Source organism: Condylostylus longicornis, unplaced genomic scaffold (genome assembly GCF_029603195.1).
Source record: "Condylostylus longicornis isolate FDR11 unplaced genomic scaffold, ASM2960319v2 ptg000028l, whole genome shotgun sequence".
Lineage (NCBI taxonomy): Eukaryota > Metazoa > Arthropoda > Insecta > Diptera > Dolichopodidae > Condylostylus > Condylostylus longicornis.
In genome coordinates this window covers 4,161,231-4,178,855 of record NW_026577997.1, presented here as the reverse complement: position 1 = coordinate 4,178,855, position 17,625 = coordinate 4,161,231, and the positions used below count along the sequence as shown (strand labels likewise).

At 28.5% G+C, this 17,625-nt stretch overlaps 1 protein-coding gene across 1 annotated transcript in view; it reads right to left on the bottom strand.

The window, feature by feature from the left end:
• Positions 1-1,836: 1,836 nt before the first annotated feature.
• LOC129607720 (optomotor-blind protein-like) overlaps positions 1,837-17,625 on the bottom strand; it is a 102,550-nt gene continuing 86,761 nt past the window's right edge. Inside the window, exons 2-3 of the mRNA XM_055518883.1 lie at positions 2,719-2,832; positions 1,837-2,190 (exon numbers count right to left, since the gene is read on the bottom strand). Coding sequence (XP_055374858.1) covers positions 2,004-2,190; positions 2,719-2,832 — 301 coding nt within the window. The 3' untranslated portion in view covers positions 1,837-2,003. The remainder of the gene's footprint in view (positions 2,191-2,718; positions 2,833-17,625) is intronic.

Below are 17,625 nucleotides of genomic sequence, written 5' to 3'. Positions count from 1 at the left end.
CGATTGCAGTGAATCTACTTTAATCATTTATTTTAAAATTTTAACATTATATATAGCAAACGTATACATACAAACATGAATATTTAATTTTGTATGTATGTGTGTATAGTAAAATTTAATTTTGATTTATTTGACTACATATATTAATCATAATGTTCTTCTGAACCATTTCAGAAAAAATATCGAACACATTTTAACCAAATTCTTGCAAACAATATTACAAAATATACAGATTTTAAACACATCATAGTGATATAGATGACGTACTCGTACATATAAGAATAAAATATTGTATAAAAAATGGTGATGATGATAGGACAGATTTTGTGGTTTTTGAAATATTCAACAAAAGGGGTTGTATTGCAAAATAAACCATTAAAATTATGGCATCCTTAATATTATGTAATAATAATGAACGCATCTTTAATAGAGATTATCCTGCGTAAATTTTTTACTCAATTTTATGTAAACACCATGACATAATATACTCCTAGCTATAATAATGTGTATGTATGTATTTAAATTGAATAAAAAAATAATAGGAAAAAAAATTATTTGAAATAAAATGACAAATTACATGGTGTTATTAAATTATTGTGATTATACTAAAGATTTTATAAACGGAAATTTTTACATTTTCTACTTTTTTATGTAATGATTTTATAAAATAACAAATATGTTGTAACATCGCAATATTATGACAGATATTTGACAGATATTTTATGTCAAATCATTTTCAATTTTAAACTTTATATTTGCAGTCGTTTAATAAATTGTCTATTGGAAATATAATTGTGTCATATTATGTCGTAAATGTGACATTTTAAATTTTATTATTGTATTTTAAGAAATGGGGAATATTGTTAGAAGAGATTATTTATGATAATAATTAGTGTTGTAAAGGTGTAAATATAGTTGGTAAATATGCTTTTCAAAACACAATTTATCTCGCGTTTATGTTTATAAAATACTTATTGGTAGGTGCAAATCATTTGTGATTAGATTAGAATTGTTAATCACAGAATTTTAGTTCCGAATTAGATATTTTCGTTCCAAAATCCGAATATTAAATTTAGTACATTTTAACCAGGAGAAAACCTGACTAATTCCAAATTACAGTGTTACGGTTTTAATTCATAATTCAGTTTATGTAATAGTTATACTTGTACTAATATATTTTAAATTGATATCTCGGCAGTTAAAATTTTATTCTTTGTGGGATGGATAACAAAATATCTGGTAATATACGTGCTATCCTGGCGATTATATTCGCAACATGAAATTTTCGAGTCAGAAGAATATTTTCCGTATTTTTCATTTCGTTTTTTGTTTCGGGGACTTGAGCCGATATAAGTCAAATAAGGCTCATAATTTCTTGCACCAATTACATCCAACTAAAAATTCCAGCTATATAAGCTGTTATTTAAGTTATTTTAAATTTTCGATCTTCTAACGCAAGGAATTACATTGGGACGTAAGAATTATTTAATTATTTCTGTAAAATTACGAATTGATTTCTAATTTGTAATATTAAAGCTATTGAACAATTTTGATATTGATCTTAGAATACATTTGTATTTTCATAAATATTTAATAATTTAAAACATTTTATTATTTTAGTAAAAAAATTAAATGGAAAAAAAAACAAAAATATATAGAAATATTAAAAATAAAAAAAAAATTTAAAAACTTATTATTTTCTTTTATTGCAGATACTTTTTGTAGTAGATGCTATAGAGATTTGGAAAAAATAGTCAAAATATATTTCAAATTCTAAAATATATTAAAAACTCTATATTTTCTAAATAATTGATTTTTGTACATTTTAGATTAATAATAATTACGAGGTTTCTTAAAGAAATATTTGGATTTTGCTCTTGATCATATTCAATGAAAATTTTACGACAAAAGAAAACCCTCCAAATTGTAATAAATTTGAGGATTGCTTTTTAATTTTTTTTAATTTTAGTAATTAGCACAAAGAAAATAATTTGTTTTTTCTTTTAGTGGTTACAGATACAACGTACAGTACTTACAAATCCGTGTTTATCACTAATGTTATTTGTTAATTTTAATTTATGAAATGATACAACTTTTTGCATCCATTGTTCTCCCGTTGATGGTGAATCCGGATGTATATACATACGTTTTGGCATTTCTGGATCAGCTTTACCAGCAACCATCCATCGACTGTTTTATAAAAAATAGAAAAAAAAAGAAAAATTTAATATAACATTTTGCCAAATGAGACAGTTCGAGAAAATGACATTTTTACTGGGCAAAGTACAGTTCAGTCGTATAAAAACATGGCAGACATTATAATTTAATAGCTCTATCTTATATTCGAAATATATTCGGACAAATTAACAAAATAAATAACGGTAGATTTGTAAAATAATTTAAATCAATAATTTAACAAAAAAAACATGCCTATATGATTAAAAATGGGATTATATGGCAATATATATCGTAACCGCCTACTTTTAGGCCACGCCTCTATTTACATAAATACTTTTGTATCGTTTCGTTTCGTTAGAAGAAATATATTAATTCCCAGTAACCAAACCATATTTTCTATTCCGTTCCGCCTATTTCATATTTGTTTGAAAGTAAACTGCCGGCCGTCGAATCGAAAATCGCAATATATATAGAGTAGATTTAGAAAGCATTTGTTTTCTAATAATAAAATTTTAATTAAACATATTCTTTAGTACTTACCTATTATGAAATTTATACCTATAATCATCAGCCGCTACGATATCTAATAATAATATATATTTTGCTTTTGCATCTAATCCCGATACTCTAAATTTCATTTGAGGAAACATTTGTCTGCAAAAGAAAAAAAATTAAGAAAATTATTATTAAGCTGTCATTCAAATCAAAAAGTAATTAATATATCTACATTATTTTATTTCAAGAAATATTGCAATTATATAGAATAGGCAAATTTCTTCGTTAAATGCGAGAAGGAGGACAAGATATTCTGGACTGTACGAAAGGAACACAATACTCACTTTCTGAAACCGTGCTAACACGGTGCAAAGTAGGTGCTGTCTGTTATTAATCATGAAAAATATGATCGATGACCTCTACTGTACTGCCTCTAATGTACTAGAAGACGAACGCTTCTAATATGCTTAACCAAATCTTATATAAATCTTTCTTTTGGATTACCATTTCACCATAGCAAAATTAATTGATTATCTCAACTTTTAAAATTTTTTTGAGGATTTCTAACCCCCTACTCATCTCTCATTAATTAGTTCGTGTAAATATTTCGGATTACTTGGTGTTACCTTTTTTTTGCGTAAGTCTATACACAAACACTTTAGATTTTATAAAATTATATTATGTGTCAATTAAAATGCATTTAATAGCTCATGTGCACATTCACCATAATAACGAAAAATATTTCAAGAGATTTACCTTCCCACCTGCTTGATTTGCATTTACATTAACATAAGTTGCATTTAATTCTACGCATATATCTGTATATTGGAGTATGTTGTGATCATTCAAAGGACATATCTTCCCACCCCTTTTGATGATATTTTTATGATTTTCGTTTTAAATTTGTCTTACGTTCTTTGTTTTGCTTTACTGATGAATATTGGGTGGTTTCGAAAAATAAGTGCTTTTTCACCCTTTTATGGCAAAAACTTTTATTTTTTCTGAATTAATTTTGTTTTTTTTATTTGGCTAACATTTAGATCAAAATTAAGAACATAGTATAGTCAACCGAATGCGGGGAAGGAGTCATAGTCATTAAAATAAGGGTGCCAACAGAATGAAGGAGTTATTAAAAGAAGAGTGCTAATTAGATTGAATTTTTTAAAAGTTCCTCTACAAAATTCAACTCATAAATCTATACCTATATTTTTAGTTTAAGAAATTTTGAACTGAATTTATCAGAAAAGTCAGAAAATAGGCCAACCTCCTCGCAAATTTGATCAAATCTACGTGCTCCATTTGCAATAAATCTCGAACTTTTAATTTTAAATTTCTTGAATTAATTTTAAATTTCCTTTCATTCATTTTTCATTAATGATTCATTCTGTTGTATATATACCCATTTTTTTTTACCTGCATTCAAAAATGATTTGTAAATTAAAATGGGAGCAAATAAGGTAAAAAAATCAAGAGTGCATCAGTAAGAAATTTGCTTAAAGATGGTCTCTTTCGTTTTTTTCTTTCTTGGTATTCAATGTAATTTGTACATTTTAGCAAATTTGTATTTGTTTTTTTTTAGGGTTTCAGTTGACAAGTATTACAACTTTTCAAACTGGTTTTACTTTTCTGTTTTTGGTGGTATGGTGTTTTTTTTGCTCTTTGGTATTTAAAGAAATTTCGGCGCTCTTTATTTATTTAAAATTTATGCAAATTGAATGTGTAAAATTTATAAAATTACATGGAAATATTTTTTTTTAGTTATGTACCAAAATACTCTGGAGCCACAGCATTAATTCCAAACCAATTACTACTTTGTTTATTTAAACATGCTAATCCTTCTTAATGGGTGTGAATAATAATCTCAATTGGTATTGCGTGTATCGGAATATTATGGTGCTGTAGAACGTAAATTAATATTGCAATCCCTTGGAACTTAATTGTATACTTCGTTTGTCATTAATTTTTTCATTTGTCATGTGAAATATTTTTATTAAATTCAATTTTCATTAATGAAACAACAAAATTGCCACGTAATGGCAGGCTTGTTATTGAACTTGAAATACAAAAACAAAAAATGTTTTGCAAACGTTTAAAAACAACATTGGGTGAAAAAAACTCACATTATTTAAAATTCCTTAAAGAGAAAGCTTCTCACTTTTTTTATTGAAAATTTACGCGACAAAACGAATATGCAAATTATTTTTTTTTTCTAAAATATTGGCCATTGATACAAAATTTTTTTTTTGTGGGGAAGTTTAAACATAATTTATTTATAAAATATTTAACAATTTGTAGCTGTTCAGTGTTCATTCATTCAAAATATCGAAGCAAAGCAGATGCATGCAAAATATTTCACCTTGATGCAAAATAGGTTTTTTTTTTTGCCATTTCAATAACAAAGCAATAAAAATTTGAAACAGAAAAAACAATATTACCTTAAATTATAACCTGTTGGTTTTAACTGGCATATAACAGTTATGAATGTTAAATATAACAATTTTATTATTTAAATCTTCACAATCATCATCGGATTGTATAACATTGGAACTTTCTTTCAAAAAATTTTCAAAAAAAATTGAAACAAATCTTCTTGACAAATGTTTTTTTTTTAACAATTTTTATGTGTTTTGTAAGATCGATTGTCCTATACTCCTGATACCAAAAGGATATTATTATAATAAAAACAAGAAAACCATAATGAAAATTACATCTGGATTTCTTTGGAATCGGATGTTATTGAACCTCTTTTTTTCGATATTTTTATTTTTGGCTTACAATTCCAATACGAACGTATTTTTTACTTAAAAAATGAAACAAAAAAAGTGATTTGACTTGGTGGTTACTTACATTTATTGTTTGATCTGTTTTGCATATATTTAAATGTCCACATGATGATTGACATATTCAAAGGATAATGGCAATAAATTACTTTATGTTTACATAAAAAACATATTATAATTCCTTATAATATTCACAAATTGGGGTTACTAGGCTTTTATTAATTTTAAATTGTTAATATCCTTGAATTTTTTTTTTCATTAAATATTTTGTGGTTAAATTGTTATTTTCTTTTATTGAATTTGGGGGAGAATAATCGTAAAGTTATGAAAGAAAGAATGTGAACAGCATATTTGAATATTTGCCACATGCATTATCCCTCTCCCGTAGGCGTTTTGTACGGCATTACTGCTACAAAATTAGGAAAAAAAAATGTGTCATTTCTGTTGGATTTTACTTAACAAGTGGACTTGGAAACGATTCAAATAATGGAAATTTTATATTCCGGAATCATACCAGAATTCAGCAGAATATAGTGAAAAATATTCGTCATTCACAAGGATTTTAAAAGGTGGTATATTTACTAGTCTATATGATCCGGTCAATAATGTTTGGGAAGATCTTCTCGATAATTAATAAATAATACAGAAAATAATATGCATCAGCGCGATTTAAATGGCGACAGAGTTGCACAGGAAAAAGAAATTAAAATATCTAAACAAATCACAATATAGGCAGATGGGAAAACTCAGAAAAATTGAAAAAGAAGGAAAACTGCACGACTAAACAAAACGACAAGAACACCGCCTTGAAAAAAATTTAATTGCATTCCGAGCTCTCGAATTGTATTTGTCGTTGGATCTGTGTTGACTTACTAGGGGGACTCTTGCACAACAAAGAGTTTATAGTGAATTTGAAGGCATTGAAATATTGACGGTGCAACTTTAATTTATCAATCACTACCTAATCAATTCACAAATTACCTGCCTGGACAAAATTACAAATTTTGTTGTACAAAATATTCAAATATAAGGTAAAAACTACAGTAATCGTCTGTTTTCGAATAATGTGAAACAGATAATATTTTCAGTCAAATTCAAATATTTATTCTAGTATACTAGCCGATATATGAAAGCATTTTGCTTTAATAACATGGCGTTTGGTCTCTGGTATTTTTCTATTATATGATTAAATTATTAATAAAATACAAGAATTTTTAATGTTGTCACGATTATCACTAAGGAATGAAGAAGAGAAAACCATTTAAAAACAAACAAATAAAAATTTTTTTTAACTTTGGTATTCTACAGGCCAATTTCTATACTAGATGCATATGTATATAAGCTTATATATACAATATGCATTGGAAAATATACTAACATATTATACAAAAAAATCTCTTAATGAATATGAAATTCTAGTTAAACTTACATATATGTACGTATGTTCGTATACAGCAATACATGATTTGTAAAACGATTTCAAATACAAATACATATCTATGGCTGAATATAAATTTCATTATACATAGCCAAATACTTCAAGATTAACTATAGGTGAAGCAAATAAAACATTAAAAGCCATCTGTCTTCACTATGCTATTCCTCTTGGTTTTTTTGTTTTTATTGTTCTATTCTTTATTCTTTGCTTCCTTGTCGTATAATTTCTTTTCTTTTTATATTATAGTTTAATTTTTTCTTTACTATAATATTCTCTGTTGAGTTCTCTAAGATTTATTGAACTCCGAAGGTGGTAATTTTGATTTGAATCTCTCCCAGTGTAATACATTCATATCATAATATTTACAATAATAATATAAAAATGTAGATATATCAAAATGATGTGCGACTATGCAATCATAAACATGAATATATCAAATAGTACACCTCTATTTTATACTATATTAAGAATTTAAACAGGATATATACATTTATATATTGTATATATATACAGGATGCTCTAAATTTTGTGGTGTCTATAATGATTTTTTTCTTTAAATATTTATAATCGTGTCGTTTAAATTAAATTAAATAAATTTATGGTATAGTTGCACCTTTCCATATAAATGCTTTTATTCTCTAAATATTCTTGAATGAAAGACAAGGTTTGAATTAGTATGACTTATCAAGTTCTCTTGAAGGTAATTTCAACAAGGTAACAAGGTTAAATAAGGTAATTTCAACTACCCGCAACAAATATTGTTTCCAAGCACTTAACACGGATAATAAGCTGAGCAGTTTATAGATTATACTGATTGTAAGCTGGGCAGAATTATAGATTCTACATATGAAATCAATAACGGGGCGGTATTATGGTTTATTAGCAGCCGAACAAAATAATTTGAGCACCCTCTACAACAAAATAAAAACGCTCGCCCATAACAACACCAAGAATAATCGGCCAATCAAAGACAAAAATGGCAATCTACTAACTTCCACACCTGAACAACTGCAACGATGGAGAGAATACCTTGAAGAAGTTGGCTCTCCCGCAGAAGTTGGGTCACAACAAACGCAAAATGCACCCGAACCCTCGCAGAATCAGCATCCTCGAATAAACAAAGGCCCTCCCACGCAGCGAGAAATCATGGACGCACTAAAAAGCTCAAGTACAACAAAGCAGAAGGGCGACCTCACGGGGTGCGGAAACTGGAGAGGTATAACTGTACTGAACACAGGCAACAAGGTTCTGGCGCTTATAATTCTGTCCAGAATTAAAACGAAAATTAAAGAAACTATACGGGAAGAACAAGCTAGGTTTAGGAAACAAAGAGGATGCATATTGTGGAGCAATCGATTGAATGGAAATCCCCACTGTACATAACATTCGTCGACTTTGAGAGAGCATTCGACACAGTAAGGCGAGAGGCCATATGGAAAGTATTAACTAGTAGAGGAATACCACAAAAAATAACGAACCTCATACAAGCTCTATACAAAGATACTGAAGTTAGAGTCCTCCATAATGATAAATTGGGTGAGCCACCACGCATCGAAGCAGGTGTAAGACAGGGGTGTCCACTCTCTCCGCTACTTTTCAATATAGTCCTAGACGAAATGATGCGGAAGTCAACAACCACTCCAAGGGGACTTTAACGAGCCGCCTGGAGGATTTCGAATACGCAGATGACATCGCTCTGCTCTCCCACACGCATTCAGACATGCAAGCAAAATTGAATGAGCTGCATATAAAAGCAGCAGCGGTCGGTATGAAAATAAATACAAGAAAAACCAAATCACTAAGAATCAACGCAGCAAACACTATCCCCTTCGTCATAAATACAGTCACTATACAAGATGTTAAACCATTCAACCACATCGACAGTATAATATCGACAACCGGAGAGGTCAAATAAGACGTTGAAAATAGATTAAAGCTTGCTAAGGCGGCATTTGGTAGATTATGGACTATATGGAAGTCCTCACACTTATCCAGGAATACAAAACTGAGAATATTCAACACATGTGTGAAGCAGGTCCTGTTGTATGGCTCCGAAACATGGTTAGTGAAAAATGAATACACAAATAAAATGCAGATATTCATAAATAGGAGCCCAAGGACCATAGGTCGTGTATTCCGGCCCTTATGTATGTGTGAATGGCTCAATCTATGACCTATCTCATGGATAGGTCATACATTGCGACGCCCACCTGAAACCATCGCAAGACAGGTATTGGAGTGAAATCCGCAGGGTAGAAAGAGTGTTGGACGGCCAAAGAATGGCAAAGAACAATAAAGAAAGAAATCGCCACGGCTAACATGACATGGGCAGAAGTAAAAAGAATGAACACTAACAGAGTTCGTTGGAGAAGTTTTGTGGAAGCCCTGTGCTAAAATGATGGCAGACTAAATGTTTATCAGAGTTTCCAAATTGAAGAATTGAATTTGGAGAACTGAAGTAAATTTCTTATACTCATATGTCTGTGGATAAGTAATTTTCTTATGTTTATGTTGTTAATGAAAGACAATGTGCTGCTTAAATTTGTCTATGGTAAAATTGTAATAACCTTTCTCTAATATTGTCTGTGCAACACCCTACCTTTAACAATAAGTATATACAAAATTATTCGTATTAGTTTTTCAAATGATCTCTTGCATATACAAAAAAAAATAAAACTTGTCTCTAGTATTAAATGAATTGAAATTTATTCTAGACTCAATATTATATTTTTTTCTATTTAAACATTCAGTGTATACAATGTAGCTATAACTGTAGAGTTATAAATAAAAATAAACTATTTCCTCTCATATAATTTTAGGGCCTTACCCTGTTTTTCTTTTTCTTTTATTATGTCTCATCATACTATTATCCACTCAATTTAAAATTCGAACTTCATCAACTTCGATGATGTTTTTGTGCTTTCTTTTTTTCCTATTTTATTCTCATATTTTATTCTTTGAATACCAACTCTTCTTTTCTTCAATATATGCTCCAATTGAATTTCATTGCATCTTTTATCAATATGCAATGAAAATACATACAAAAAAAATTGAAAATTGCATTGTCTACCTTTAAGAAATAATCATAATATTAATAACAATAACAATAAAAAATAACGAAAAGGAGAAGAAAAAGTAATAATTTTTAATAAGATCGCCCTCTTCGCCACCTATTCGCATTTAAATTCCTTATCCTACCAGATTTTTAAGGTTTTATGATTTTCTTTTTTTTTCTTTTTTCCCCCTCAAGGCAACACTATATATATATTATTTTCTTGGTGTCAGAGAAAAACCAACATTCGGTCCAATAAAACAATCATTTATTTTTCATTCTTGTTTACTTATTCTTTTTACGCTTGTTATTCTTATTTTTCTTTTTTTTTTCTTTACTCATTCGTTTGGCCACTTTCTTATAAGCTCTTATTATCATTAATTCAACGTTTTCATATATGCAATTTTTAAGGTGCCAGAATATAAATTCGAATATTAATCGATGACATAAGATAGTAATAGAATTCTCGAATAGCTGGTAAAACTCTGTTACAGTTGTTGTCTGAGTAAAGTTGTTTTGCCACTAATAAAGTGGTTTTGCCTCACGCGCCTTACTGTCTAAAACTTCTTTCTTATCGTTGCAACCAAGTTTTTAATAGTTAGATATGACTTAGCCTTAGAAGATGGCAAAGAATTCTGTCTTCAAAGAATCGGCTTTATCCAGTTTGAAAATCGGAAATGTATAAGGTATTATACCCTATGAAGACACTATTACGATAACAAAGTAATACTTCTATGAAAGGGGATTAAAAATTTATGGAATTTATAACCTGTCACCTCATTTACGTTCAGTTATATTACAATAATATGAAGAACAATTTATTATAATAATTTTTCAAGTTAACAAGTCAAAATTTGTGCATCTCTATGTATAGTATGTTTGTGAGGAAAAATATATATTATTATTCATTCTTTAACAAATAAAACATAAAAAAGTCTCGTCTCTCTGATCAATTATAGCCTGAAGAAATTTATAATTCAACGGCGACGATGATTCGGATAGTAAAGAAATACTTATTTAATTCTGCCTTTTTTAAAACTGAATTTTATCACTAATATTTTTAATGAAAAAGACAGGCGTACACACTAAATTACTCTCAAATATTGCAAAAATTCTAGATTATGGGTAGTGTTGTAGTTGACTACGAAGTAAGAAATGCGAACTATGCTTAATCGAAGTAAATGCCTTATTTTGGTTAAGACAAAAGAGCATGTAATTTATTCGGCACAAATTCGGGATTTTATGTTGCTCTACATTTAATCAATAATTTGATTTAGAGTGGACAATATACAGTCTTATATTGCGATTATATTAACATATGATTATCATTGCAGTAGTTTCTTCCTCTATTTCCTCATTGGATCTTAATATTTAATATAGAAGACAATTAATGTTCATGAATAATAATACTACAATAAAATCAACTTAATTAATTATACGGAAATGCTTTTAATACAAAATACCAACATAAATGTAGAAAATGTAGCGGGCGACAAATTGAAAACTCTCTTTCTTTTTCTCTCTGGATTACAGTGCTTATGAGATGCGATAATTATTAATTTAAAATATTGTTAAAATATTCTCATTATCTGCGGATTGGAGAGAAATGAAAATCTCTTAACTTATTGAGTTTAATAGGACTAAAGTACCAAACGAACAAAAGAAATACAAAACAAAAAGCCCTTTTTTTTTAATGATGATCATGATAAATTCTGATGATGATATTGATAATCAAAATGTCGTTGATCATCGACATCCTATATTGGTATATACTAGTGCCTATAGAGAAAATTGAATGCACAAATAATAATACCTTTTCTCAATATTGTTGATGATTTTGATAATGGTTTTTTTCTTTTTCTTCTTCTTTTCTTCTTACAGGTAGATATGTGTGTGTATGTATATAATATTACGTACATAATATTATTGTGGTACTTAAAGAAGAGATGGGATAGTATAAGGGAATCGCGCGTGTGGCTCAGAAAATTTTGTGCGCTTAACATTGGCGCCAACAGTTCGATTGTTATATTATTATTATTTTTTTTATGTTGCTTTCATTTTTGCTCTTTATATGCCTTTTTCCTTTTCGTCTTTTCATTTTAAGTTGTCATCAACATCATTATCAGCTAGTTAGGTTATTACTTTTCGTTGTTTTTTTTTTTGTTTTCTTTTCAGCAAATGGTTACCTTTTTGAACATCATCAACATAATCATCGTTTTGTTAAAATTTTTAGCTTAAATTTCGTATTCCTCTTTTTTTTTGGTTGCTGCTGTTTTTGATTTTGTACCTTCATCATTATTTTTACCTCTTTTTTTTTCAACATATTATAGCATATATATAGATAATAGTTTGGATATGAAAGTTTGATTGTAGTTTTCGTTAAAAAAAATATGGTATATTCTCGGGCATTATAAAATTTGCAGCATCTCTTTTGGTCGGTCATCTTTCCAGTTCGAGAATTTGATCGTAAAATCATTTAGCTGATATTATAGTAATGCTGTTCGATACTTTAGATTTGATATTAGACTTAACTTATATGCTTTAATTATGATTTATATTTTCAAACCCCTATAAATATGCAATAGCTCAGTTTTAGTTAAAAATATTTTAAGTCGCTTCTTTAATATTGCGAATTGAAATTGTGATGATAAAGCACAGTTGTACTAAAGGCAGCCCGTTGAAAACCCGAAAATAACTTATAAAAAAAAGAGATAACAAATAATTTTAAGCGTTAACCCCTTACAGTACGTAGCTCTATATACACCTTCCTCTATATTGTTATGATATAGTTGATAGGGAATAAAGCAAATTACAAAAAACGTTTACACATTGGCTCTATTCAAAATTATTAAGATTTGATATTTTTGCTGTCGTTGAAATTATTATTTTTTTTCTGTTTTTGTGTTTTTACCTCGTTTAAAATTTTTTATTTTATGCTTTTCGTATAAAAGGTGGAAATGAAAGATGTTCATCTTAATCAAAAAACTAAAAGAGAACCAACAAGCGAATATGTTTTTTGTTTTGTAATAGAATTTACGAACCTCTTTTTAATAAATTTTTGGGATATGTGAATATAAAAGCAAGTAAATCCACAGAATAATAAATATCGTAGTAAAAAAAATAAAAATATTTAAATGCATCCGTTTAAAAATTAGAAATTAAATAAATATCACTGAACTTACAAGTGTGTGTGTGAAATGGATTTTGAATATTAAATGATTCAATATTTGGAGTAAACTCCTATTGTACATTAAAAAATTAATACTCCAACAAGATATTTAAAAATGAATTATAATATCGTATAGAATTTTAAGATCGTATAGAATTATAATATCATATAAATGTAATTATCGTATAAATGTAATTATAATATCCCATTAAAACCAATTCTTGGATTCGTCAACATGTTTTTCTGATTATATACAAATTTTTACCCTACTATTATATTTTTCGACCCATAAACTCTTCACTTTGGAACTAACACTATAATATTAGATATGATTAAATAATATATGATTTATCAAAATTTTTCTAATTCATTTTATAGGAAGTCTCTTTAACAACAGTTTTATTGCACAACATTAGTAGGTACAACGAAATTGCGGTCCAACGGGTTAAATTCTAAGAAAGAAAAGACTGTGTTAGTTTTTTTTGAAGTTAACCTATGCATTATAAACGTATTCATGCTTTTCAAATCCGGCCACAATTTTTAAGAAGCATCCGAAAATTAAAAAAAAAATCTACTCTTTTTTTTTCTCTCTCTCTTTTATTTATGATCATTTTTATGATCATTTTGTCTGTCAGTTGTCTTATATATGAATGTAAAATTATTATTTTTTTTTTGGTAGAAATACTCTCCTACCTAATATATGTATATATATATATACACACTTTAAGATGAAATGTATATATAATAGTTATACTCATAATTTTTACGGATTTCAAAAAAAACAAAAACGAAAAGAAAATCATCAATGCCGTTCTATTCTGTTTCCAGTTTAAAATATTGCACTCAATGGTTAAAATTGACTCAAACTGTACAATCTGTATATGATTACATACATACATACACGATCGTTGATTTTTTGTTCTCTTACTATTACCTTTATTATTATGTTTTGAGGGATATCATCAAATTAAATTGTTTTATGTTACTTTAGGTAATTATTGGGTGGAATATTTACCCTACGATTATCTACAGAAGACATGATTAAGTGCTCGTAAAATTGTAGGAGAATAAATATTTGTTATTCATATATATACTTACAATATATACAATATAGGAGAATTGCAGTAAGAAATATAATATTTGAAAAACTCCAAGACTCCAAGGAAAATGAATTGCATATTATTTGAGGTACCTAAGTTGCAAATACATGAAAAGAAACTGCATTTGTAGACATTGAGAAAAATTAAAATTAAAAAAAAATAATCTTTGTTTGTTTTTTCAATTCTGTTATAAAGAGGAAAAATAAAGGATTAATAATTAAATTTCAGGTTATATTTAAACAGAAAATATAAAAATGATTGAATTTTGATTATATATTTATGTATTTATAAAGGTCTAAAGTTGTGCTGATTTTTTTTTTTTGTAAAAACAAAAGCCCATAATAATAACGACTGATTGAAATATTAAGTTAATTATTATTTATATAACTAACATTTAGTTTATAAATGAAAATTTTGATCTATCTATCAAAATAAAATATGGGAAAATAAATGAGAATTTTTATCTCAAACGATATTATTATTGTATATACTCGTATGTAGGTATGCTGGAGCAGAAATTATGTTCCTCTATGTATGTGATATAATCACGTATGTATATTTGTATATTGAAATGAAAATGAGATGGAAATTAATTTATATAAGAGGTTTAAAGTTATTGATCACTTCCCATCAATTGAATTATTTGATTAATATTATTGTGTTATTTATAAATTGTAATATAGCCCTCAAAATAGTTCCTTGGAGATATAAGATACCAACAATAACTCCGGCGACACTCAACAGAATCCGCTCATCCTTTAGCAGGGAGACTAAATTCCTGGATCTAATTCTTGATTCAAAGTTGAACTGGAGTTCCAACGTTATGGAGAGAGTAAGGAAGGCAACTATTTCGCTTTACTCATGTAAGAAGGCTGTCGGGAAGAGGTGGGGCCTAAAGCCAAGCATGGTTTATAGGCTATACACCGCAGTGGTGAGGCAGATCCTTATATACGGCGTTCTGGTGTGGTAGATAGCGCTCCACACAGCGGGGGGCCTCAGGCTGATAAGCAAGATTCAAAGAATGGCGATGGTGTGTATTGGTGGAGTATTACGCTATAACCCTACTCAGGCTTTCGAGATTCTTTTTCATCTGCCGCCATTAGCTGTGCTGGGTTGGCAGATGGCTGTCTAATTTGCGGCCCGCATCTTAGTGGTCTAGTGCCCCTAAGGGGCATGCTTCGTTTTCGTGGATTGTGGACATGCTGTGGGGGCAGTTGATTATGTTCCCCCGGTGCTCTCATTCACAAGGAACTTCGGGACCTCGATTCCGCTTAGGGAAGCCTTGCTGAACGAGGAAGTTACTGACGACGGATCAGTCCATTTTTACACGGACGGATCCGAGCTCGATGGCAGGGTGGGTAGGGGAGTTTATTCTGAGCAATTATATGTTGAGCTCTCCTTCTGTCTGCCAGATCACTGTAGTGTATTTCAGGCCGAGGTGGCCGCAATTGGGGTTATTCAGGCTGGGTTGCAATGTCGTATCGGCTGGTGGCGTCAGTACTTTCGCTGAAAATCTCAAAATTTTGAAGCATCTCCTCAAATTAAGCATCATTAATAATTGTAATTATTACATTACAAAATTATTCTTCCAGAAAAAAGGAATCCAAAATTTTTCTTATTTCTTCCCAGCCATAAATTACATATTTTCAGTGCCTTCTATCAAATTTTCCATTATATTCCCAAACTAATCACAATCTCTAATAATTAATTCAAACATAAATTATTATCAATCTCAATATACAAGTATACGAAAATTGTTCAAAATAGATCGATTAAAATATTATTGATGAATTTTTGATAAACTAATTTTATACAAAACGAATCAAAAAACATAAATCGTTCCAAATTTATTTTAAAGATTAAATAATATTTTTTTTATTAAATTTATGTTGATTATCAGTATGGTATTAATTAAAGTATATACTCGTAACAGAATATATGAATAGATGAAATTTTCAATTCAATGCTTAAAAAAAATTTAATGTGCTCATTATGACAACATAAATTATACTATTTAACTATAATAATCGTAATAATAATTAAAGTACAATTCATTAAAATTGTCGAAAATATATTTTGTTAATATATATACTGTGCGCGTATAACACATAACACGAACACTTACAGTAACACTTCTATTAAGTTAACTGTAACCCATAAGCTAATTATTACATTCGGAAGATGTTGGCCTGAATATAGTTTCTCGAATCATATTGAGTATTATTCCAATTTTCGATATAACAAAATTACAATTATTAAGGCTATGATTTCAATGATACTTGAAACAAATTCCAAAAATTTAGATTTCAAGTTAAGAAAGTATACTTAATTATTAATCTATCTACGCGTATACACTACTAAACATTCTAACCCAACTGATGACCACCGAACAACTTTTAATATAGTGAATTAACACATCATAACTTCTCAAGTAAATTATTCAAAATTAAGTTTTGAAAGCTAGATTCTACTGTAAACACATAATTTATATTACGAACATTACTGTTAATTTACCAAAACTAATTTTCGAAAATATGTGATTCGTATGTATATATGATATACGTGCATAAAAACTTCGTATATTAATATTTCTGTTCATGACAAGAGATAACAGCCACTTTAAAAAATTGCGCATTTTAATCGTATTATAATAATGTCATCATTATAGCTCTCTATACCCTTCTAACTGTTATGTATACCATATGTATTTTAAAATTAAATGATTTTCAGTTTCCAATCGGCATTTTATAATCAGTAGTGTAATAGCAAATAAGTTGTATACTGTTTGAATACAAAATTCAAATATCAACAGTAAACCAAAAATGTAATAATGAAAATAACAGAAACAAAGAAGTGTCAAAATGTCAACTGTCAGCTTTGTTTCTCTTTTTTCAGATTTTTTTGTTTTCTGTTTTTATTTTCTTTTCAGTCTCTGCTCCTCTCTCTCTATGTATATAGTTTTTGGGTTCCGTAATGAAATAATATTGATAAAAGCCCGAAGAAATTTTTTTTTTTTTTCGTTTTTATTTTTTTACTTGAAGTTTCGTTTCTAGTCGCGTTTTTTGGGGAGATTTTTGTGAGAACTGTGAACTTTTTTTTTAGTTTTTTATCTTTTTATTATGTTTTCATGTGTGATGTGAATATACAGAATAAAAACAGTAAAGAAAGCCGCTATCAATTGCACACGAAATTAATTTTCATTTGACTTTAGTAAAATACAAAAACAAAAAAAAAAATTGATAATTCTAACGGTTAAGCATTACGAAAAAAAAAACTGAAGATAACGCGTGTTAAGTAATCCAATTATTTTATTGTTCGTGTTCTCTTGCAATAATAAATGTGGCAGACAGATGTCAAATTACTTAAGGGGGATATTTTATTCAAAACACTAGCTATACAAAGATGAAAAAAAA